The 22667-nt window shown below is 52.6% G+C and overlaps 2 protein-coding genes across 4 annotated transcripts in view; one reads left to right on the forward strand and one right to left on the reverse strand.

Moving 5' to 3' along the window:
* Positions 1-22667, forward strand: part of ST3GAL4 (ST3 beta-galactoside alpha-2,3-sialyltransferase 4) — a 1214471-nt gene that overhangs the window by 41839 nt on the left and 1149965 nt on the right. The gene's annotated exons all lie outside the window — the stretch shown is intronic.
* KIRREL3 (kirre like nephrin family adhesion molecule 3) overlaps positions 1-22667 on the reverse strand; it is a 333492-nt gene that overhangs the window by 22600 nt on the left and 288225 nt on the right. For all 3 annotated transcript variants that reach the window (XM_050323048.1, XM_050323047.1, XM_050323046.1), the window contains one exon: positions 21194-21299. In XM_050323048.1, coding sequence (XP_050179005.1) covers positions 21194-21299 — 106 coding nt within the window. The remainder of the gene's footprint in view (positions 1-21193; positions 21300-22667) is intronic.

The following is a 22667-nucleotide window of genomic DNA, read 5'->3' on the forward strand; positions in this document are numbered from 1 at the left end:
AATTGTCTTGGAGAACAAGCTGTCAACTCAGCACTTGAATTAAGCCGCTGTTTGCCAAACAATGAGCAAATGTGACCTAATGGGGCACCATCTGGCAACCTGCCACTCGGGAACGGGTGCGAAAGGCAGGAGATGCTGTCAGGCAGTGTGAAAATCCAGCCACTCTTTCGGGGAGGGAAAGAAAGCCTGGGAAAAAACATATAATAATCCCCCTCCCCAAACAAGTGACGGGTAAATTGGAGGAAACAGGGTTTCCCTGAGGAATCTCTGCCCTGTTGTCTCGGGGCTGCCCTCCTCTGGTTGTGCTGGGTGGGTCGGGAAAGATGCAGCACCGGGAGATGGGCTCTGGAGAGAGGCAGGAGCCACGGAGGCAGCTTCCCACGTGGGGTCCGTGGGGTGGTTTTGGGAAGGCTGTTCCCTCAAGGTGAAAGGCATCTGCTTTCGGTCCTCCCGCGAGTCTCCTGCTGCTCTCTGCTCACTCCCATCGCTCTGCTGTGGGTCCCCACTGCTTCAGGGCTGCCCCAAAGGCACCAAGGACAACTGGAGCTGCAGGGAGTTCCTGCCGAGGCTCTGCAGGCACAGCAGTGCCTCGGTGGGGCTGGAGCGAGAATGAAATGCTGGTCCGTGGCAGTCCCTGAGCGCTTCCAGAGCCTAAAGCACCTGTTAATGTGCCCCTCGGTGACTCCTGCCAGCTCCCAACAGCCTCACCCCCCCGATGACACGGGGCGTTCTGGGATCTGTTCGTGGGCAGATGGGAGTGATTTGTGTACACTGACCTGCCCTCACATTCCATTTATCTTTGCACCTCTAACAGATGCTGACTGGCCACTTCAGCTTCCCTCCCCTCCCCTCCTCCTCCCCGGCCTCCCCCTTCAGTAATTAATCAGGAGATGCCGGTTTTATTTCCAGGGCTGCGCTTCGTGTGTTAATGAGGGAGGTTCCCTATAGAAAAAAACAGCACAAGCGACGCCTTCCAGGTGCTGCTCCAAAGGTCTGCGTGGTCAGTGATGCTTTGGTGACGCCTTTCTCCTTCCAGAGGGAACTGCAACCCAAGCCAAGCGGCTTGCGAGGGGTCAGCCAGCAGGGCTGATCTCAGCGTCCCGCTTCCCTGCCTCCCGAGGGCATCTGCCTTGCCCTGCTGCCCCCCTGCTGCAGGAGCGCTGCTGCCCATCGTGGAGAGCATCTGCCAGTGCTGCCCCAGCAGCTTGTTCCTCGGGGATGGGGCAGGAGGGGGATGGAGGGATCTGGCAGAGCTCTGAGGTCTCGTCCCTGAAGCTTTGCGCAGCTCGTGGGATGGAGAGGACACACGTTCTCATCGTCTCCTCTTTGGTTTGCTGGTCACAAAGGCCTGAAGCCACATTTCAGGAACTTTTGATGAATGAAAGCAAGGAAGGAAAGAAGGTAGAATGCTAGAGGGACAGGGAAATTCCAGCTAGTGAACACCGAAATGCCCTGTGCTCTCTGCCAGAAACATTTCTGCTCCGTTACGTCCTTTTACAACTTTGTCCCCGTAGAGGCTCCCAGCCATGAGCAAATTTCCAGCCTCTGAAGGGTGTTGTTCTGCTCCTCAGGTGCTCGAGGGAGACACCAGGCACACGAGGCCATTTCCTTGCAGTGCTCAGTGGGATGGGCTGCAGCACCAAACCTTTGGGAGAATCCAGAGCTTCACTTGTGCAGGCCACAAATTACCAGGCCCCTGGTAATTTGCACAAATCCACCTTCCCTGCTCTGCAAAGGACAAAGGGGAGGCTTCAGGGTGAGGATAAAGTGACCTGTGGGCTCTCTGGGTCGTGTCCTTGCACCTGCCTGCAGCTCCTCCTCCCAGCAGAGACACGGAGGGCACTGGGAACTGGAACCAGATGGAGCAGGTGGATTTGAGCTGGGCAGACTTCAGCTGACATCTTCCTGGATGTTGCAAAACTGAGGCCAAGGTTTCCAAGAGCTATTTGACATTGCAGCTGCGTGGGAAAACACCCCCCCAACAACCGTGGCCTGGTGCTTTATGGCTTGTTCAAAACCCATCGCTTCCGCAAAACTGGATTTCCCGAGCGCGGAGATGTGTCACAAACAGCAATTTTTCGTGCTTCAGCAGAGATCAAGGTCCTTGTTCCCGTTTTCCAAGGCTTAACACGGCTAAATCAATGTGGCTGAACGAGCAGTATAGATCTTTTATAATGTCAAATTGGTTTTTAATCACAGCAGCTGATAACCCTCTTGTAAAGCTTCCCGTGATGGGCTCGTGGACAGCCAGAGGGCAACTTAGTCAGGGTTTTAACGAGCCCATAACGTGTCTTACTCACCTATTAACCCTTCAGTAATTATTTATAAACAGAATCTGAATAAAACAGGGCAGAGAAGATGCTCCAGCAGCCCCATCCATCACCTGCAGGCTCTTCATGATTTCTTCCCCGTGTCTCACAGGCCGTGTAGCACCAAGCCTGGCTCCCAGCCAGTGCTCCTTGTCCACCCTGGAGAGCAGGGACTCCTTTCATTTATATTGTCCCCTTGAAGGTATTTATAGATTGCAAACATGCCTCCCAGGGTCTTTTCCAGACTATATAAATTTACCTCCTTTACTCTCTCCCCATATGACTTGGCCACAAAGTGACCTGTCCCTGTTTGCTACTGGTTTTCTTCCTCAGCCAGACCCCCCTGCAGGGCCAGGTCTGGGCAGGGTGGGCTCCTCCTGCCCCAGGAGAGGGGTGAGGCAATTCTAGGTGTGTCCTTGGGGATCCTGCCCACTGGACCTGTTCCTGTGACTCCCTGGGCAACCTGTGCCAGGGCCTCCCCACCCTCACAGCCAAGAATTCCTTCCCAATATCCCATCTATTCCTGCCCTCTGGCAGTGGGAAGCCGACCCCTTTTCCTGTCCTTCTAGGCCCTTGTCCCCAGTCCCTCTCCAGCTCTCCTGGAGCCCCTTTAGGCCCTGGAAGGGGCTCTCAGGTCTCCCTGGAGCCTTCTCTTCTCCAGGTGAACCCCCCAGCTCTCCCAACCTGTCCCCATAACAGAGATGTGCACATTTTCTCTTCCTTTCTCTTCACCAGGCACCATCTCTGCCTGTTTTCCCAGATGGGCATTTCTTCCCCTCTTGGCTGAGTTTCATTTTGTTATTTCCTTTCCCATATTTCTAACCTGCCTTTGTTTTCCTCTGGCCTCTCTGAGGGAGTACCTGCTGCCTCTCAGTTCAGTATCCTCTGCAAATTGAATCTGCTCAGGTGAGGGAGGAAAACAAATTTCAGCCGGGAAAGAGATATTTTGATCCAAGTTTCAAAGGGGTTATTACAGACAGCACTGAAAAGCTGGTGATTAAAGACTGAACAAAAAATAGAATACCTACACTGAAGAGGAAGGGAGGGACTTAGTTCTAAGGAGACATTCTTCAGGGAAATAGCATTTTTCTGACTCCATCGATCGCTTCCCAGCTAAGGGTACATGCAAGCAAATAAGGACGGACAGTTTGGGATTTGTCAGCTCCCAGGCAATGCCTGTGGTTTTGTTTTGGTTTTCATTTGTCAGTGTTTTTTCCTCTTCTGCTCTAGTTTCCAAAGGAAACCTGCCAAAACCCAGGATGATGCACCCGTGCTTCGTCCCAGGCTCTCAGTGGGATGGTCTGCCAGGTCTCCTTCTGCACAAGTGGTTTTACCCAGCAGCTCTATCCCTTTTTTCCCAAACTCCGTTTCTGGCTGGGCTTCCAGGCTGGTGGAGCCCATGAAGAGCCCATGAAAGCTGGAGTGCTGTCCAAAGTCTTCTTTGGAAAGGTCACCATCAGGCCACGGCTCCTCCCAGAAGCAGCACGGGAACTACTGGAGGGCGACACGGGGCTGCTGGGGCCTCTGGGTTCTGCCCAAATCCATCCTCCAGACTCCCAGGGAGGATTTTGGGAGCTGCCAGCAGGGGGGGTGTGCTCCTTGAGCCAGCACTCCCGGCGGAGCGGCTGCTCTGGCGGCGTTATAACCCGGGGAAGTGGAGTGTGTCGTCGTTTTTAATTAACAATTCAAAATAAAGTGGTCGCTTGCCATATAAATTGTGTTTACTAAGAATTGCTTAAAATGGATAAATATTTTCTTGGACGCATTTTAATTGCTTAATAAAAGTACCAAGAACACCCACAAATACCTTAAATAAATGCATGGCTCGGGGAATGAATTAATTAACATTTCATTCCTGGGAACGGCTATTAATTGCTAGCAATTGCTCAGAGAACGGTTTTTTTTTTTTGCTTTACTGCCAGCAGTACCTTCAGTTCCTGGTGTGAGATGTGACGGTCCCCTCTCATCCCCACGTGTGACAGCTGCCAGCGGGACGCTGTGGGCACCACCCCGCCTTCCCCCCATGGATGGAGCTGCTGGTGCAGGATGGTGTTCTGTGGGTGATGTGCTGGCATCTCTTGGAGGCCCGGGGTGGACAAGGGCAGGGGGTGGCTCGTGCTGGCATCTCCAGTGAGTGACAGCCTCGGGAGAGTGATGGAGTGAGGCGCGGAGCCCGAGCGGTGTCACAGCCCCTCCCCGCACGGCTCCGGCGTGATGCATCGCCCAAATTATTTCTTTATTAAGGGCGAATTTTCATAATGGTGATGGATGGGGTTATTCCTCTTCTCCTGCCTGCTCCCTCCCTTAATGAAGACGTGTGGGCCCTGCGTGGCTCCTCGGTGGCTGCTGCCCTCCCTCCCGTGGGTTGGTCTGTCAGCAGCACGAGCAATTGGTAACCTCTCCACCACCCAAATGACAAGGCTGGGCCTTCCAGCCTGGGCTGAATGCAGTCCAGGAGGGCAGAGCCCTGGGCAGAGCACTGAGCATCCTGGCTGATGGCTGGCTGGCCCTCGAGCACAGGGGCTGGGATGATCACAGAGCCATGGAATTGTTTGGGTTGGAAAGGGCCTCTGAGATCACTGAGTCCAGTGCTAACCCAGCACTGCCAAGGCCACCACTAAAACATGTCCTTAAACGCCATATCCATGCATTTTTAACACTGCCAGGGATGGTGACTCCACCACTGCCCTGGGAAGCCTGTGACAGTGACTGACAACCCTTTCCATGAAGAAATTTTCCCTAATATCCAACTGAACCTACCCTGGTGGGCAGGTCTTTTCCTCTTCTCCTGTTCCTGTTCCCTGGGAGCAGAGCCCACATGCCCCCCCGGCTCTCCCCTCCTGTCAGGGAGTTGCAGAGCCAGAAAGTCCCCCTTGAGCCTCCTTTTCTCCAGGCTGGGCCCTCCCAGCTCCCTCAGCTGCTCTTGGTGCTCTTGACCCTTTCCCAGTTCCATTCCCTTCTCTGGACACACCCCAGCCTTTCCCTGTTGTTTTTTGTAGTGAGGGCCCAAAACTGGACACAGGATTTGAGACTTTGCTGACAGCAGGGGGAGAAAGCATTTGGAAAGGCATTTCCTTGCCTATGGCACCCACAGCACTCGAGGAAAGGCTTCCAGGCCTCCAGCTCCCATCCTGATAAACCTCCATGTACACACAGCAGTGATGAGCTCTTCCCAAAACCCTCCATCTCCACGTGGGCACCGTGGCTCCACTGCCAAGTCAACGCCATGTCCTGTGCTCGGAGCAGAGATGCCAGCTTTCCTCATCTCCTCCTGCCTGTCTTTTTTTTCCCACGTGGCTTTTCTTCAGAAACAAACAAACAGAAAAGATTGCAACCTTTTCCCAAATTTCAGCGCTGTGTCCCTGACAAGGACATGTTTGGTGTCTGATTGCGCTCGCTGCGATTCACCAGTTGCTGCTCACTGGGGTTGGATTGTGTTTAAACACTCCGGGGTTTTGATGATTAATAATAACACCTTGCTGTGCAGGGGAAAACTCTGGCTTGATTTCCCATCTCGTCTTGGCTCCAGCTCTCCCCCTCCTGCCAAGCCAGGAGGCTGGGATGAGCCTGATTGCTCATCAGCTGCAGACTGCAGGGCGGTGCTCGGGTTTTGCATCTCCTCCTTGCCATCAACGGTCCCGTGGGATGGAAAATCAGTGAGGGGCTACTTGGGGCTCCCCAAATCACACCTGAAGATGCTCAATGAGAGTTCAGCTCTCTGGAGAGCACTGGGGTATGGGAGCAGAGATGAGCAGGGACACCCTGGGGTCAGTTCCGTGCTGTCTGAGGCACGGCAGCCTGGAAGGACTGGGAGAGGAGGTTTCTCTCTCCCAGATGACACAATTAAAGCCATGTCACAGGTCCAGCCGGCACCAGCCACGGTTCATTTTTGGTGAGAAACCAATCAAAATAGTCTTTCTCTTAGCACAGTGATTGGAACAAATTGTCCACAGAAGCGGAGAGGGAGAAGTAAACAAAGCTGTTAACTTGTCAATGACTTGACTGATCAACCGTGGTGGATACTTGGGGCTGGCTGATGAGCCGTGCAGATAATCAATGGCCCGATGCCACCCACAGGGCCCCTGGACCCGACATCCCCCGGGGGCTGCAGCTGATGCTGTGCCGAGCTCTGCGTGTGCCAGAGGCACGGGGAGCCCGTGGGTGGCTTGGCCGGGGGATGGCGGGGAATAAAACCTGCCCAGTGCATGTGCATCCCAGGCTGGAGCACGTGTCTGACACTCGCAGCCCACAGACTCCGGATTTAGCAGCAGGGAGGGGTTGGCCAAAGCCCATCCGTGTCCTTCTGGCTCCTTCCCTACACTGGAAGGAGCTGGTGAAGTTGCTCATCCCTCCCCTGGCAGGAAACCAGAGAGGTGCTGCTGGAAAAGCTATTACTGTTTCAAAAGGGAAGCATCAAACTTCATGGACTGGGTGATTCCTTCTGCAAATCGAGCTGTTTTCTTGACAGATCAAAACAAAATGCAGACACTTTAGATGTGGCGCTGTTTTAATCCCGCTGTTTAAAATCCCCCCCTCCTCCTCCACCCCCTCACAGGAGAGGGCTGGGCACCAATCCTGTCCCCATTAATCCCTCTTTGGCACTTCTCTTGCCACTACTGGATGTTTTCCTGCCCCTCTCCTTTCACAAATTAACCTCCTTTCACAGTAACTCCTCTTCCCTCCAAGGAGAGGATTTGAGATTTAAGAATCCATGGCCCCAGAGTCATGGAATCAAATGAAAATTGCACTTCTCCCCTCCAAGTTAAATTACTAATATTAAATTCTTAATTTTTCTATATGCAGAGAAAGTTTAAAACCATTCAGGCTACAACAGCCAGCTGCCAAAACTGCTTATCCTGGGGAAATACTGGGGATGTGAGTCACCTCCCCAGCCCCGGCTGAGCTCGGAGGTGTCACGTCTCCTGGGGGGATTTTACTCCCTTGGCAGCGATGCTGCATTTCTCTTCTCCTGCCTACATCGTCTTGACTTCTCCTGCCACACAATAGACATGACTAATAGCTTAACTATTATTTTGGGTAATCCAATTTCGTCACGTGGTTTGTGTTTCCTCAAATCGTTTAACGGGATTAATCCTTTCCAGGGTCTTCCTGCCCCACTCCACCCCCATAGCAGGATGTCTTTAGCCAGATTTAGGGATGCTGGCATGTCAAGGAGCTAATTCTCCTCTGTGTTTATCCTCCTCGGTGCAAAGTGAATCTCAGTGCTGTGAGGGTGCTCAAATTTGCCTTTCCCTCCACTCCAGCTCTTATTTCCCCCCTCCTGCTTGTGGCCTCTGCAACTTTTACACCTCAAGGTGCAATTCCTTTGGGCTTGGCAGGAAAAGCACAGTGGTGAATGGAGACAGAAAACCCCAGGTCTTCACTGACGTAAGAAATCTGCTGCTGGGGGATCCTGAAGGTGGTTCTGGGCTGGGACCTCCTGTTTCAGATCACTGGAGTTACCAAATCCCCACTTTTCAGGGCAGAAATGATGGACCCAGCAGGCAGAAATGCCTCCTGCCTTCCTGCACATGGGATTCCTGCACGGCCACAGAGCTGTTGGGTATCCTGGGGCTTTTCAAAGGGTTTTTTCTTTCTTGGCTGGCTCCTAAAGCTCCTCCAAGGTTTTGACCTGGGCTTGTTTGGGATGTTTTCAAGGCCTAATGCTTTGATCTCTGTAGTGTGACAGGGTTTGACCTTGTGCTGGCCTGGAGAGAGGAGGCAGCTTGGGACAGGTCTACATCGACTCTTCAAGGATGGTGACCAGCCTTGGATATGCCAACCTGCCAGGTGATGCCTTGGACCACCAAAAATGGTGCCCACTAGCCTGAGCCAGCTCCCTCTGAGTTTCCAGTCCCAGCTCCAAGCAAACCCACCGAGTACCCCTAAAAGCCCTTTTGTTCCCATCCCATTGCTCAGGCTCCTTCCTTAGGCTCCATCTGTCTGACTCCTGGCACATCCCCAGGATGGTGTGAAGGCACAGCTCCTTCTCTGGCAGGTTCCCTGGCCAGTCCTGCCAGAACAGTTAATTCCTCAGGGCTGAAGAGTGTCTGGATCAAACGATGCACCCTGGGTGAGAGGGGCTGGGTCCTCATTTTTTGGAATCTTCTCACAGAAGATGCCAAGGGCAGGGATTTCTGTGTAAGGAACATGGGCTCCCTCTGACTTGAACTGTGAGTGACTTGGGGATCTGGCAAGTCCTAAAGAGGAATAATAAACATCCAGAAGTGTGTTCCCTCTGTGCTGATGCAAACACAGAGGCAGCTTACAGAGGGAAGTAAAGTCACAAGTTCACCAAAAGGTCTGTTCATCTGTGCAGTGTGAAATTCATCCACGGAATCACAGAATTGTTCAGGTTGGAAAAGACCTCCAAGATGATTAAGTCCGACCGTTCCCTCAGCACTGTCAAAACCATCAAACAACGTTGTCCCCAAGTGCCACATCTACATGATTTCTAAACCCCTTCAGGGATGGGAACTCCCACCACTGCCAAGACAATCCTCTTGGGGAAGAAATTGTTCCTACTGTTCAATATAAATGTCCTCTGGCATAACCTGAGGCCATTTGTTCTTATCCTATTGCTTGTTAGTTGAGATAAGAAACCAACCCCCACTTGGCTTCACTCTCCTGTCAGGGAGCTGGAGAGAGCAACAAGGTCTCCCCTGAGCCTTCTTTTCTACATGTGAAACAACCCCAGCTCCCTCAGCCATCCATCAATTCAACTATCCATCCATCCATCCATCCCCAAAATTATGCTCAGGTCACTCTTCTTGGCAAATCCTCTTGAATGCCCTTTGACACCCTGGCCCAACACTGCCCTTCTCAGCCCTGTCATGGGAAAACAATCCAACCTGGCTGCCTTCTTCTATCCACTTCTCTATAAAACAGCAAGAAACAGCATTAAAAAAGCCCACCACATCTCCAGAAGGAACAGCCACGAAGTCCTTCATTACCCACTTCAGTAGCAAAGTGGAGCCAAGCAATAAGTGTTGGTTGATGCTTTACAACCAACCATCTAATCCAGAGACAACATCCTGCCTTTTCCCTTTGCTTTAATATTTGCCAGCAGCTTCCAGAGAGGCACAGGAACCCAAGGATACCTTTGAGACCTGAAGGGGACAGAGTTACTCCACAATCTGCTGCTGGATGAGACCAGAGTCCCTTTGGGGTCTCTCTGGGATGGGCTGTGCTGTTTATCCCAAACAAACACGCCAACAGAACTCCATGCCAGGTGGAGAGGAAGCTCAGGGTGCACAGCAGGTCTTCACCATGGCTACCACAGTCCCCCAGGGGTGTGGAGGGAAGGCTCCCGTGCCCCAGCTCAGCCTGTGCCAGCTTTTCCCTTGCTTCCCCTTGATTTGCTGTTTCCTGAGAAACCCAGCCCCACTTCCCAGCTGTGTGACATTTACTCAAGCTCAGCACTGGATCCACATTCCAGCAGCCTACACACGGTGAGATGAGCCCTCTGACTGCCGGTGTCCAGTCATGTGTGCTGAGGAATAACCAGGACACGTGTTCCTGGAGGGCACGTGGGACCCAGGGGGTTTATTTCTGGACTCCAGCATCCCCTGGGTTTTTCCATGCTCCTGCCATGCCTGTTGGCCATCATTTTGCAACTTTCCCAACAGCTCTTTTAGGCAGGGACATTTCCAAGGGTGGCACTTGGGGGATTAGCCGAGTGAACAGTAATTGGTGCTGCCTGCAATCACCAAATCACCACGGGTTTACCGGGACAGACACGGTCACAGGGAGAGAAGTAGGTGCCAACAACTTTATCCTCCATTTAACACCCTCCTAGCCCCTGGAATCTGCATTAAAAGACCAAAGAAGTGAAATCCTGTAGGAAAGTGCTTGCAGGGCTGAGGTGGGTGCCCCCTCTGTCCCCACCCCTGTCCTCCTTGCTTCATCCCTGCTTCATCCTTCACACCTCACCTGTCCCTGGTCACATTCCCCCCATTTTGGCACGAAAGCAGAAAAACCTCAAACAGAGCTGAAGGCCTCTTAAATCAATGTCTTCCCCGACTCAGAAGCTGTAAGAGGATTCATTATTTATATGGCAGAAACACAAAAGCTTAGCATATTTTAAGCTGTCTGAAATGACTTCAAGGCAACTCTTCCTCTGTCTTCTTCTTTTTTTTTTTTTTTTTAACAAAACACATTGAGATGTCTCTGAACCTGAGTGTCAGGATGAAACTCTTTTTCTTCCCCAAGAGAAAATAATATGTATGGATTGAGTGAGAGAAGGAAAAAAAACCCGGTGATCTAACTTGGGATCACCAAGGAATGCCCATCAGGGGATGTTCCCTGTGAGGTGTTGGCATAATCCTTGGACACTCTCTCCTGACGTGGCAGTGGGAGAGGTGAAGGAGGCATCTTTGCTACTTCACAGGCACAGGCAGCCATATCCTTCAGAGGCAGCAGGAGAGGAGGTGCTGGGTGTCTTTTTCCCCCTCTTTCTCCCCTTTTTTACATTTTCAATTTAGTCACAGCATCTCTAATTTCCTTAGATCTGAAGCCACCTCGTGAGACTGGAAGGGAACGATATAGAAGAAAGATGAGGGGGGAAAAAACGGCCAGTAATCTTGTAAAAGTCAGTTTTGAAAAATCAATTTTCTTGTGTGACAAGATTTGCTTAAGGCTTTTCGTTCTGTGAAATCAGCCCATCATCCTGCGGCAACACACGAAGGAAGTGGCAAGTGTGGTTTGGAATAACTCAGATTAAAGACTGCTAAATTAGGCTCGAAAAGCTGCCACCTCTCCTTGCAAAGGGAGACGAGATCTGGCCAGAGGAGGCAACGATGCTCCTTCCCAGTCACATTCCCAGGCCCCAGGAAGGAGCTCCAGGAAGGTTTCTTGAGGTAGAGGTGATTGGCAAGGCTGGGAAAACACAACCACAACTTCAAAGCTTTCGGTAGCACCAAGAGATTTTTGGGTGCAAAGTTTGCTGGAAATGAGATGCTTTAGAGACAGGTTCCAATGCTGGGAAACTGAGCAGAGTCTGGAATACTCAGCATGCTGCCAACTCCTGGGATGCAGGTGATCCCGGCTGGGATGGCGATGGCCACCACCGTGGTGCACCCTGTGTTTCAGTGAGCCCTCCTGAAACACGGCTGCAAACCCCCCTGGCAGCCCCTTCTTGGGGGGGGCTCCATCCAGCCTGGGATTGGACTGGCTGCTCCATCCAGCCTGGGATTGGACTGGCAGCTCCATCCAGCCTGGGTTTGGACTGGCTGCTCCATCACTCCGTTGTTTGGCACCTTTAATCATCTCCACATCAGGGACGGTGCTCACCAGTACAAAGCATTCTCCTTCCCCCCCTCCTTTTCCCCCTTCCCAGCCATCAGATTCTCTCTCCTCTACGTTCTCTCCTAATTAGTTCGAGCTGCCTCTGAACATCTCCCACCCGCTTGTTCCCATTACCTTGACAAGCCAGGGAACGGGAAGACAAATCTCCCTGTCCTCACACCTCCGTGAGCGAGGGAGGCTCTTCCAACCCTGTCTTCCCAGTCTCACCTGGAGCTGTGTGCCTTGGCAGAGCCCTTCCCCCCCCCTTCCCAGCTGCAGGGATAGTTGTGCCTTTTATTTTATTTTATTTTATTTCCTTTTTTTAAAGCCTGTCTCTCCCTCTCCACCTGCCACCCAGCCACATTCCACTCCCTGTCACAGGGAGCTGGCAGATGGGGCTGATGCATCACGAAGGAGATCTGAAGAATTCATTTCCCCTTGGTTTTTTTTTTTTTCTTTCCCCAGCTTTCATTTTCACTTCAGAGCAAAGGTCCAGTTGTCTGGGAGGAAGCTACAAAGACAAACCCAGGCAGGAAAACAGAGATAGTCAGGAAAAATGTTACAGTGCCGATAACTTGAGACCTCGGTGTGCTTTGCATTCATTTCAACTCCCGCTTTAGCTGCATTTTGCTATGTCTATAAATTAGATTTATTCTGTTACTGCTGTGAAATGCCTGCAGGCCCCTTCCCCGCTCCAGCTTCTCTTCCCTCCCTCGCCGAGCTGGGCTGTGGGAGGCAGCAGGAGAGGTGACAGCCCTGCAGAGGGACAACATATGGACTCGCAGCGTCCTGCGCTGGACAGACGGCGGCCCCGGCCCTCCGAGGAGGAGGGAGCAGATGGGAGCAGGGGGGAGGAAGGCAACAAAAACTGCACACTGGCATAAACGAGACCTTTCCCAAGCTGGACTGAAGGAGGGAGCTGGTTTGGGGGGAGAAGGTCCAAAGCCTGCCAAGGAATGGCAGCAAAAAGCCAAAGTGACCGTTCTACTTGAAGGTGCTGAGATGCCTCTTGCCAGGACCAGACGTCTGGTGAGCTGCTCTCCACGTCACCTCTCAGGCAGATGGGAACCCCAGAGGCTCTGCAGGACCCTGCAGGGCTACCCCAGGTCATAGATTCACAGAATCACAGACTCACAGAACAACAGAATCACAGAATGGTTTGGGTTGGAAGGGACCTTAGAGCTCATCTCATTCTAACCCTCTGCCACAGGCAGGGACACTAGACCAGGTTGCTCCAAGCTCTGTCCAACTTGGCCTTGAAAGGGTCCCTGTCTCTCCAGAGGGGACATCCAGGTGTTTTTTTTCCCTGTGAGTTTGACACTGAGCATGATGCACGTGGGGGAACGTGCCCATGTGCCCACAGATTTCCCACCTTGTCTGCAGTCACTGGCCCCTCCTCAGCCTGTTTCAAACCCTTGGCAATACCTGTTAAATATTACCAGAGGTGTGACTGTAATTTAATAAGATAATATTGCAGATCCCTCTTCCTTGGCAGAGACTCCCAAAAATGGGCCAGCTGGGTCGTGGTCACAGGGATCAAAGCTCTGGGGAACGCTGGGCATGAGGGGATGGTCACTTTTATTCTGGGCCTTTCATCAAGGGCAGAAAAAACCAAGAGCATAAAAACACACCAGCTCCCAGGAGGCACTTTCCAAAGCCATCTGAATTTCATATTAAAGTGTATTCTAGGTTTTACAGTGCCAGAAGAGGGAAAACAGCCACTGCTGTGGCTTGGCTGGAGGCAGTGCCAGGCAGTGCCCATTAAATGGATCATTTGCCACTTCTCCCTCAAAAGTTGCCAATGAAATCATTGCCCCAGATCTCTGCATCAGCTTCCCATGATCCAATAAACCCTCCTGGCCTTTACAGCCTACAGATCTGTGAACATATTCAGCTAAATGGACGAGGCAGGGACAACTGTGGTGCCATGGAAAAGTGTTAAACTCCAAACACGCCTTCCCCCAGCCCTTCACCCGGGAACAGGGATGCTGGGCACATCCAGAGGCCCAACTGACCCGTGGAGAGCCAGCTGGAAGAGAGGCATCTTGCTCCCAGTGCCCAGGGTGATCTCTCCTGGCAGCAGCAAACAATTCCCATGGCTCTTCCTTCCCTGAGACCCAAATTCCTCAGCTCTACAGATGTGGTTTCATTCTGGTCAGAGGAAAAGGGGTGCACCCATCTATTGGCTCAGCTCTCCTCACTGCCTTAGCTCACTTTTACTTCTGTTCTGCTTCAGATGTACCCTGGGGGCAGCCCTCTGGCATGGGGACCCCATCTGGACAGTCCTGATCCCTGAGGAGTGAGCTTGAGGAATTAGGGATGGGAATCCCTACAAATCAGTGATTTGGGACGAGAGGAAATGGCCTCAAGTTGCACCTGGGGAGCTTTAGGTTGGATGTTAGGAAACATTTCTTCATTTCTTCCCTGAAAGGGTTGCCCAGCCCTGGCACAGCTGCCCAGGGCAGTGGTGGAGACACCATCACTGGAGGGATTTAAAAGCCATGTGCATGTGGCACTTGGGGACGTGGGTCACTGGTGGCCTTGGCAGTGCTTGGGGAATGGTTGGACTAAATGATCTTAGAGGGCTTTTCCAACCTAAACAATTTTGTGATTCCATGACTTGCTGACCTTCATTCTGGGCCTCCCCCTCTGCTACAACCACTCACCCAGGGTAGGGGCTGTCCCTTCACTCTTCCCTTGGGGATTTGTTTTGGAGAAGCTGGGTCTGTGTGTCGAGCCCATGACTGACTGATGATGGATGTGCTCCTGGCAATAAGCTGGTCCATCCAGCCACGTTTAATGGGGCAGTGAAAGTGCAACAATTCCCCCAAGCCAAGCACGGGCTGGCCAGCTGCTCATTCCCTCTTCCATTCCCCATGCTCTGACAGTTCTGTGCTGCTCCTCCACCCAGTGTCACCCTCACACTCTCATCCCCTGGCTCTTTGCCACACACCAAAGCAGTGCCGAGCCACGAGGGAGCCGCTTCAAGTGGCTGATCAAACTTCCAGCCGTTCCCAGCAGGACACGGGGCACGCGCTCTCGGAGGACTCGACTCCTCCGTGGCAGCCTGAGGCGCCTCATGAATCAATCTGGTGAGATGCAGGTCCCCAGAGGGTGCAGACAGGGCTCAGAGGATAAAGAGCAGCAATGCTCTGTGGAGTTTGAACCTCTCCTACGGGTTTGTTCAAACAAAGTGTGGGAATGTGTCTCCGTGGAGTGAATGCCTCCGAGATGCACCGTGCACGGCAGGCAGGCCAAGGCACAGCTGATGCAGATCGTAATGTACTCCTCCTCTTCTCACAGCTTGTCCACATCATGTGCAATTTCTCCATATCTACCTGAACCCCAACAAATCTGCCACTTTCTCCCTCAAGACCAGCAGCCAAAACACTCCCAGACCTGCCCCTGGGAATGACATATTGGAGACACCAGCTCTTCCAAAGGCACCTGGGCTCCTCATCCCCATGTCTGGGAAATGTCCACCCTGCATCCCACCCAGAGCCAGGGCCCTGTGGGGCAGGCTGGAGGAAGGGGACCAGGAATCTCTTTCTGGCTGCTGTCCCTGTGTTTCCCCTGAGCAGAGCCAGAGGGAAGGCAGGACATTGCCTCCTCCCACCAGGTGCATTCGAGCCCCAAACATCTTTAAAGAAAACCTTGTTAAGAAGCAGTTGAGTTTGGATTAATATTTGATGAGCGACAGTGTGCTGCTGGCTCACAGATAAAACAGTATTTACCAAACAAGGTCTTTCCTGCAGACTGGAGCCCACTGAGTGAACAAACAAACAATGCTCCAGGGTGAGCCACGCGGTGCCTCGACGATGGTGGTTGAGGACAGGGGGGTGCTGGGGCTGGCTCTGAGCTCTGGCCCAGCATGACCTGGCACCCTTGAGCCCTGACCTGCAGCTGCTGCTCACCAAGCTGGTTGGTGCAGGAAGATTTGGGCAGGTGGAGCCCTTGGTTTCAGCCCAACAAGGGCAGGTGGAGCTTGCTGGGACCTCACAGGACACAATCCCACTTCTCCTATGGGATGGGGAGGAAGTGGTGCAGCACCATCCCTGACAAACCAGGCCCCCCCAGCTCCTCCTGATCTCTGCTCCTGCTGCAGCATCAGCTGGACCTTCTGCCACGTCCCACACTGCTATGGGGAGCTGGGTGTGTTCACAGCTGCCGTGCTCAGCACCTTGCAGCAGCTGGGAGGGATCTCTCCCTCTTCCCAGCTGTGTCTGCCCGCCAGTCCCACACCTTGTTTTGTGAGTGAAATGGTCCCCAGAACTGCAGCTGATGCTGGAGGGTGGCTCCAAACGTCCCCCTACCAGCCCCTACAAAGATAACATTATTTGCAAAGGTCTGCACTAGCCCTGGGGGCGAGAGCACTGTGTGGATGCACAAAATGAGATATGTATCACTGCCCTGCCTGCACCAGCTCCCCATCACTCCACAAAAATAATCATCAGCTGAGGAGCCCGAAAGGCTGAGGGACTTTGCCTCCTGCAATATTAAACCTTCCCATTTTCTGCTGCCACTTTAAAGATTCTCTTTCTTACTGCGAGTGATAAATAATAACAGCAAAAAAAAAAAAAAAAAAAACCACACCCCACAGACACACAACAGACATCAAAAGCCACGAGAAGATTGGCAAATAGAGAGATCTGAAGGGAGCAAAGAGGGGGCCTGGTTGGGAGTCGGTTCACGTAGCCCCGACTTCTGTTGCTTTCCATTAATTTCCCTCGCCATCGCAGGTGGCAGAGCAACGGCGACAGCTAATTACTCTCCCTTTCCCTCTCCTGCCCGTTCGCTTGCAGCAAAAGAAAGCCCGTAAATTCCCAAATTCCCTATCCCCCCCATGCCAGAACTGTCCACCGAGCCGCAGAGGAGGGTGGGCAGCGGGTTGTTGAGGGAAGGTGGGTGGGATGTGCCCGCCCGTCAGAGCCGTTCGCTGCCGCTGCCCCAGCCTGGCACCGGGACCCTCCACCTGCAAACGGGCTCGAGGCAAGGGGAGAGGAAGGGCCAGCCTTCCCTCACCACCCTTGGGACACCAGGGAGCCTCTCTGGGCTTCCAGCCCCACGTCCATGGTGCTAAAGCAGATGGGGACACATCCAGAGGCGCTGCCGAGCAGCCCAGGTCCCCTCGAGGCTTTGCCGAGTGGGAGATGCTGGGCTGGCAGCCCCAAGGAGCTTTCTGGTGGGCTGAACTGCTCTTCAGCTCCAAAGGAAACGTGTTCCCAGGCAGAGGTGGGGTAAAGCCAGGCCAGGTGGGGTATAAGACCCTCCAGAAACTGTAGGAGATGTCTGTGCAAAGCTTGCTCTATATGGAGAGAGGGAAAACATGCAAATGAGCAAAATCCTGCTGCCAGGGGTAATTCATCCCTACATCAACCCCCCTGCTCAGGGAGTGCTGTGACACCTCACCAGCCTCTGCCTGACTCTCTCCACTTATTTTAGTGACACCGGCCTGTCCCGTGAGTGACAGCCCAGGTGACATCGTGGGCAAACAAACCTCCTTGGGGAAAAAGATGCTCCTTGTCAAGAAATGGCTCCTGCCAGCGAGGCAGAAGGGCTTGGATTTCAGCTCCAGTGTCCTCAGCTGAGGAAAGGAGAAGAGCATCTGTGCCTCCAGCACAGGACACCCTGCCCTGGCCCTGCCTGCTTCCCAATGCCATGAGATGCCAGCAGATTTTAAGAAAGAAGGATTCTGACTTAGAAAACTCTACCGAGGCCAAAGATTTTGTGGAAATCTGTCAATTTTGACAAAATTTCATTAACCCCCTGCCCCCTGAAGTGAAGACAGTGCAGGCTGTAACTTTCCAGTCTGGCTCTGGGGGTGGATCACTCTGGGCTCTCCTTTCCAGCCAGGTTTCCCTTGCATTAAAACCCACCCGTGTGTGATGTATTATAGAAGAGAGCACAAAGAAAAACTCTTAAGGAAAAAGCAGCCGCCTCAGTTTCATCAAAACCCTGTTCTCTACAGGGGTGGAGAGGGATTTTTGTCTTCTGGGGAATTGTAATGGATTCTGTTTCTTTTACCCCTCTGTTGAAAAGAGTGAGGGGTCTGGGCTTAAAACCTTGGCCAGCAGGACCGTGGGGGTGGTTCAGTGGCTTCTTCCTAACAAACACTCCAGTTCATGGATTCTTCCCAGAGGAGCATTTTTTGGGTGAGGTTCTTGAACTCATGCGCTTTTCCCAGCCAGAAAAATCTGGGATGCAAACCCAATGCAAAACCTGTTGCCTCTTAAAAATTCCAGTAAGGTAACAAACTTGGTGTATTGGGAACAGGGCTGGCCCTGCAGAGCTGGCTGTGGATTTATGCCCAGAAAAGGGGATTTATCTTGTTTAGACATTTTTGCCTTTGTGTTCAGAGCTGTTTACTGACAAACATATTGGGGGAGGTTAAAAATAAACCTGGTTTGAAGATAGGACAAATACTAGAGTGGCCTTCTCCTGAGGAGAAAAAAAAATCACAGTTTCTCTCTAATGTTTGTTTTTAAGGCAGAACAAGGTAATTTTCACAAGTGGTGGGGTCCTTATTGACCCTGAGGATGGCACTGAGCTCATATTCTTCCTTTTCACACTTCCAGGTATCTCAGTCCCAGGGCTTTCCATGTCCCACCCTTCTCTCCTTGCCAGGGTCGAGGTGCAGGGGGCTCCTTGCTTGGATGTTCCACTCCAGAGGACTCCAAGCTGCAGTGCTGAAACATCTGCCACCTTTATATAGTTAGTGAAGAGCTGTGGGATCTTTTGGAAGGGAAGTGAATCCCCCCTCCATCAATCAGAGCCATTAAGCAGAAGGAAGCCCCACCGAGCGCTGCTGAATCCTGTTTGCTTGTCACAGTGGTAGGGAAAGAGCCTTGTGTGAGGTTTACATGTTGAAAGAACTCAACAAATAAAAAACCCAAAATACTTGAATTTTTCATGCCTCTTCACCCCTTCCACTTTCTCCCCCCCAAATCACTTTTATAAGAAAGCATAACATGAAAAAAATGGACAATTAGTTTTGATAATAAAATCCATCATGAAACGAATCCCAAAGCCATTTGTGGCAAAGCAGGAATGCTGAGGCTCAGGGAACAGGAAGGGTGACAAGACCTGTGAGCTCAGGATGGGTGAGAGGAAAGAAGGGGGCTGAGGGAGGCATTTGCAGCCAGAGGTGACACCAAACACCCTGTGTGACCAAGGTGGCACCGAAGAGGGGAGAAGTATAGTGGGTCTGTCTGTCCTTGTGGAGAAAAGCAATCCAGCTTGGCTTGGGCATGGATCCAGAGGGTGGAAACAGCCAAGGGGAATCATAGAATCCCAGAATGGTTTGGGTTGGAGGGGACCTTAAAGCCCATCTCATTCCAGCCCCCTGCTACGGGCAGGGACACCTTCCACTAGCCCAGGTTGCTCCAACCTGGCCTTGGACTCTTTCAGGGATGGGGCAGCCACAGCTTCTCTGGGCAACCTGTGCCAGGGCCTCCCCACCCTCACAGCCAAGAATTTCTTCCCAGTATCCAATCTAAACCTACTCTCCATTGATTTGAAGCCATTCCCCCTTGCCCAAACTCCTACTTCAAGGAAGGGAAAAACCCAGCCCAAGCTGGGTTCAGGGCTGATGTGGAAGGTCCCACTGTTGAGGATCAGGCTGATGGAGCAGAAATTTTGCCAGGCTCTTGCCACTGCCTGGTTCCTTGGCCAGAGGAACCAGGTTGTTTTGCCTTAGACTGTACCAGAATCAGTGCTGGAGTCAGAGCCACGTGGGCCCTTCACCCAGCCCGTCACACACTTCATTTTCCTCCTAACTGTAAATATTAAACCAGGGCTATTTGTATCTTTGACATTAATTGACTTCTCAAATTAATAACTCTTCTGTGTAACCAGGAACACAATTATTGCTTTGTTGTGCTGATATCCAGCTGGAAGGAATTGTTCCTACCAGGAAACTCGATTGTACTAATTAAGCTGTACGAGCCTAACAGGAGGTGGGTCATGGGAACCTGTCCCTGGAGGTGCCTCCTCTCTTATTATCCATGGATGCTGCTGCAAAGCCAGAATGGATGGTGAGCCTGTGCACACTCAGGGCTTCCAGGCAGGAGGGGTGAGCAGCTGATGGTGGTGCTGGGATGGGGATGTACCTGGTTGCATGATGGTCTCCTCCCAGAGTGTGCTGACAACCTGCCCTGCTTTTCATACCCATATTTTGTTTGCTTAGACAAAAAAACCTTTGAGAGTAGAGTGTTTCCCAACGTTTCAGCCCTCACTCACATTCCCAAGGGCCCATGGCAGTGACTGCTCAGTGCAGAGCCATCTGCTCACCTGCAGTGACAACAGAATGTGACACGGAGAACAGGGTAGGGCTGAGCTCAGACATCCGCACACCAACCCCTAGATGAGTAACCATGGAATCACAGAATGACCTGAGCTGGAAGGGACCCACAAGGATCATCCAGTCCAACCCCTGGCTCTGCACAGACACCCCAACAATCCCACACTGTCCCTGAGAGCATTGTCCAAACCCTCCTGGAGCTCTGGCAGCCTTGGGGCTGTGCCCACTGCCCTGGGGAGCCTGTTCAGTGCCAACCACCCTCTGAGGGAAGAACCTTTCCTGAGATCCACCCTGAGCCTGCCCTGACACAGCTCCAGCTGTTCCCTTGGGTCCTGTCGCTGCTCACAGAGAAAAGAGGAGGACCAAGGGAGGTTTGGGGCTGGGTCAGCACAGGGGGTGCAGGCAGGGATCCCCCAGACCTCCTGCAGCTGCAAGCGATTCATTTTCTCCTCCCGCAGTTCTCAACCACTCGTGACCCGCTCTGAGCTCAGCGTGGCCACTGCAGGGGCACTGCAGACCCCGGCCAGCAGTGATGACCCCACACACTCAAGGAGAACACCCCACCCAAGGAGAGCCTATCCCCCGTGGAACCCCACACACCTCCAGCCCAGCCACTCTGCCCTGGCCCTTCCGAGCTCAGGTGGGGATAGAGAGGCTCCCTGGGGATAGAGAGGCTCACAGTGGATAGAGAGGCTCACGGTGGATAGAGAGGCTCACAGTGGTCACTGAAGGGTTACACAGAGACGGGGAAGGAGCTGCATTGTTCGAGCCATAAAAGAGTGTTCGGAAAAAAAGGCAGGAATTTTCCCATAATAGACTTTTCACTCGCTGCTCGCTGCTGCTCGTTATGTCCCTAAACAGATGGCTCCGCCAGCTCGGTGCCAGGCCTCTTAATCCACTCCAAACCCGATGAATCCCTGACTGAGGAGCTGCTGAATGCAGCAGAACGCGGTGGAGCCTCTCAACCTGTAACAACATTGTCGAGGCGAGTGTGACATCAGGGAGCCGTAGGAGTGGGGACACTGGGATAAGGACTGAGCCACAGCAGCTCTGCTGCTCTACAGGGATCAGGGGCTGGCTCCAGCCACTGCATCCCCCGGCTGGGGGACAGCAGAGGCCTTGGGGATGAGCCACAATGAGCACCAGGCACTGGGAAACACGGAGGGGGGAAGTGGAATGGCCACCAGAATTCATGGCCAGAGGTGCTGAGCTCTCTTGGTCACCTGGAGGTGAAGCTGTGGAGGGGGGAAGGTGAGATGCTCTCAGCAGGTGTGTGGTGCCATGAGGGGGGTGACCTTACCTGTACTGGGTGACGGCGGGGTTGGCCTTGGCGGAGCAGTGGAACTTCACAGTGTTGTCCTCGAGCACCGGCTGCGGCTCCACGGACAAGTTCACCAGGGGTGGGTCTGCAAAGGGAGAGACAAGCCCTTGAGAGACCCAAAGACATGGTACAGCATCCCTCCCTGCCTGCTGCCCGCCAGGTTCTGAGTCTGGAAGGCAAAATCTGGCTGTAAGAAAGCTTGGCAAAAGTGCTGAGACTCCTTGATGCTGTGATATCCCAGAATCCCAGAATGGGTTGGGTTGGGTTGGGAGGGACCTGAAAGCTCATCCCAGTTCCACCCCCTGCCATGGGCAGGGACACCTTCCACCAGCCCAGGTTGCTCCATGCCCCGTCCAACCTGGCTTTGGACACTTCCAGGGATCCTGGGGCAGCCACAGCTGCTCTGGGCAGCCTGTGCCAGGGCCTCACCACCCTCACAGCCAAGAATTCCTTCCCAGATATCCCATCTAACCCTGCCCTCTGGCAGTGGGAAGCCATTTTTCAGTTGAAAGCCATATAATGGTTGTCAGACAGGTTGATGCCATGAACACTGCTCTTCTCTTGGAGAATTTCAGTGAATAAGACAGGAAGAGGAGCCACAGACACCACTGGATGTAACATTTCACTTCAATAGTATGACTGCTGGCTCTGATTCCCATTTAAGGACATAAACTCGCCTGCTTTGAGACGCTCCCATTTAATATCTCGCTGTGTAATGATGATCTTTTGTCTTTCCTCTAAGCTTAAAGTGGCATTTCTGCTCTTTCATCAGCCTAATCATCTCCACCAAGGCCTTACTCGTGTCACAGGCCCCCCCAGCCTCCCAACTGCTGCTCAGTTTCTGTCCTTTTCACATGAGAAGCATCAAAATGCTTCAGCAGCAAACAAAATTCAGGCAAGAGCCAACGAAAGCAAGCGAGAAGTGGGTGCAATGTTTAGATGGGAATAAGAATATCCAGATTTGTTTTAATTTTTCATGGTGTCTGGGGGGGGGGGTTGATGTTGTCAGACCTCCAGCTTTAAGTTGTAAGCATGGGACCTCATTTGAGGGGAAAAAGTAGAAAGTAATGGCCTTGTTGAGGGTTTTTTGGGTGCCTGAAGAACCACTTGTTCCATGGTAGAGTGTGTTGGGGCTCATTGACCCAGCTGAGAGGCTCTGCTGCCCTTGAGGTGGGATGACGCACATATGCAAAAATATATCCTAAAACAGGCCATGTTATGTGTTTGCCTCTACCTGCTGCCTCTCTCTGCTTCCTAAATATCCCAACAACATCCTTCCCTGCTGGAAAACGGGGAAAGGCTGCAGCTGGCAGGGCAGGGAGTCGGAGAACATGGTTGGTACCCACTGGCTCAGGGGGTGGCTGGGCTCCCAGAGCTGGGAGCAGGGTCAGTGCCACAGGTCCAGGGCTGGATTTCATAGAATCAGAGAATCAGGGAATCAACTGGGTTGGAA

This window comes from Myiozetetes cayanensis, unplaced genomic scaffold (genome assembly GCF_022539395.1).
Source record: "Myiozetetes cayanensis isolate MyiCay16 unplaced genomic scaffold, myiCay2020 scf29, whole genome shotgun sequence".
Taxonomy (NCBI): Eukaryota; Metazoa; Chordata; class Aves; order Passeriformes; family Tyrannidae; genus Myiozetetes; species Myiozetetes cayanensis.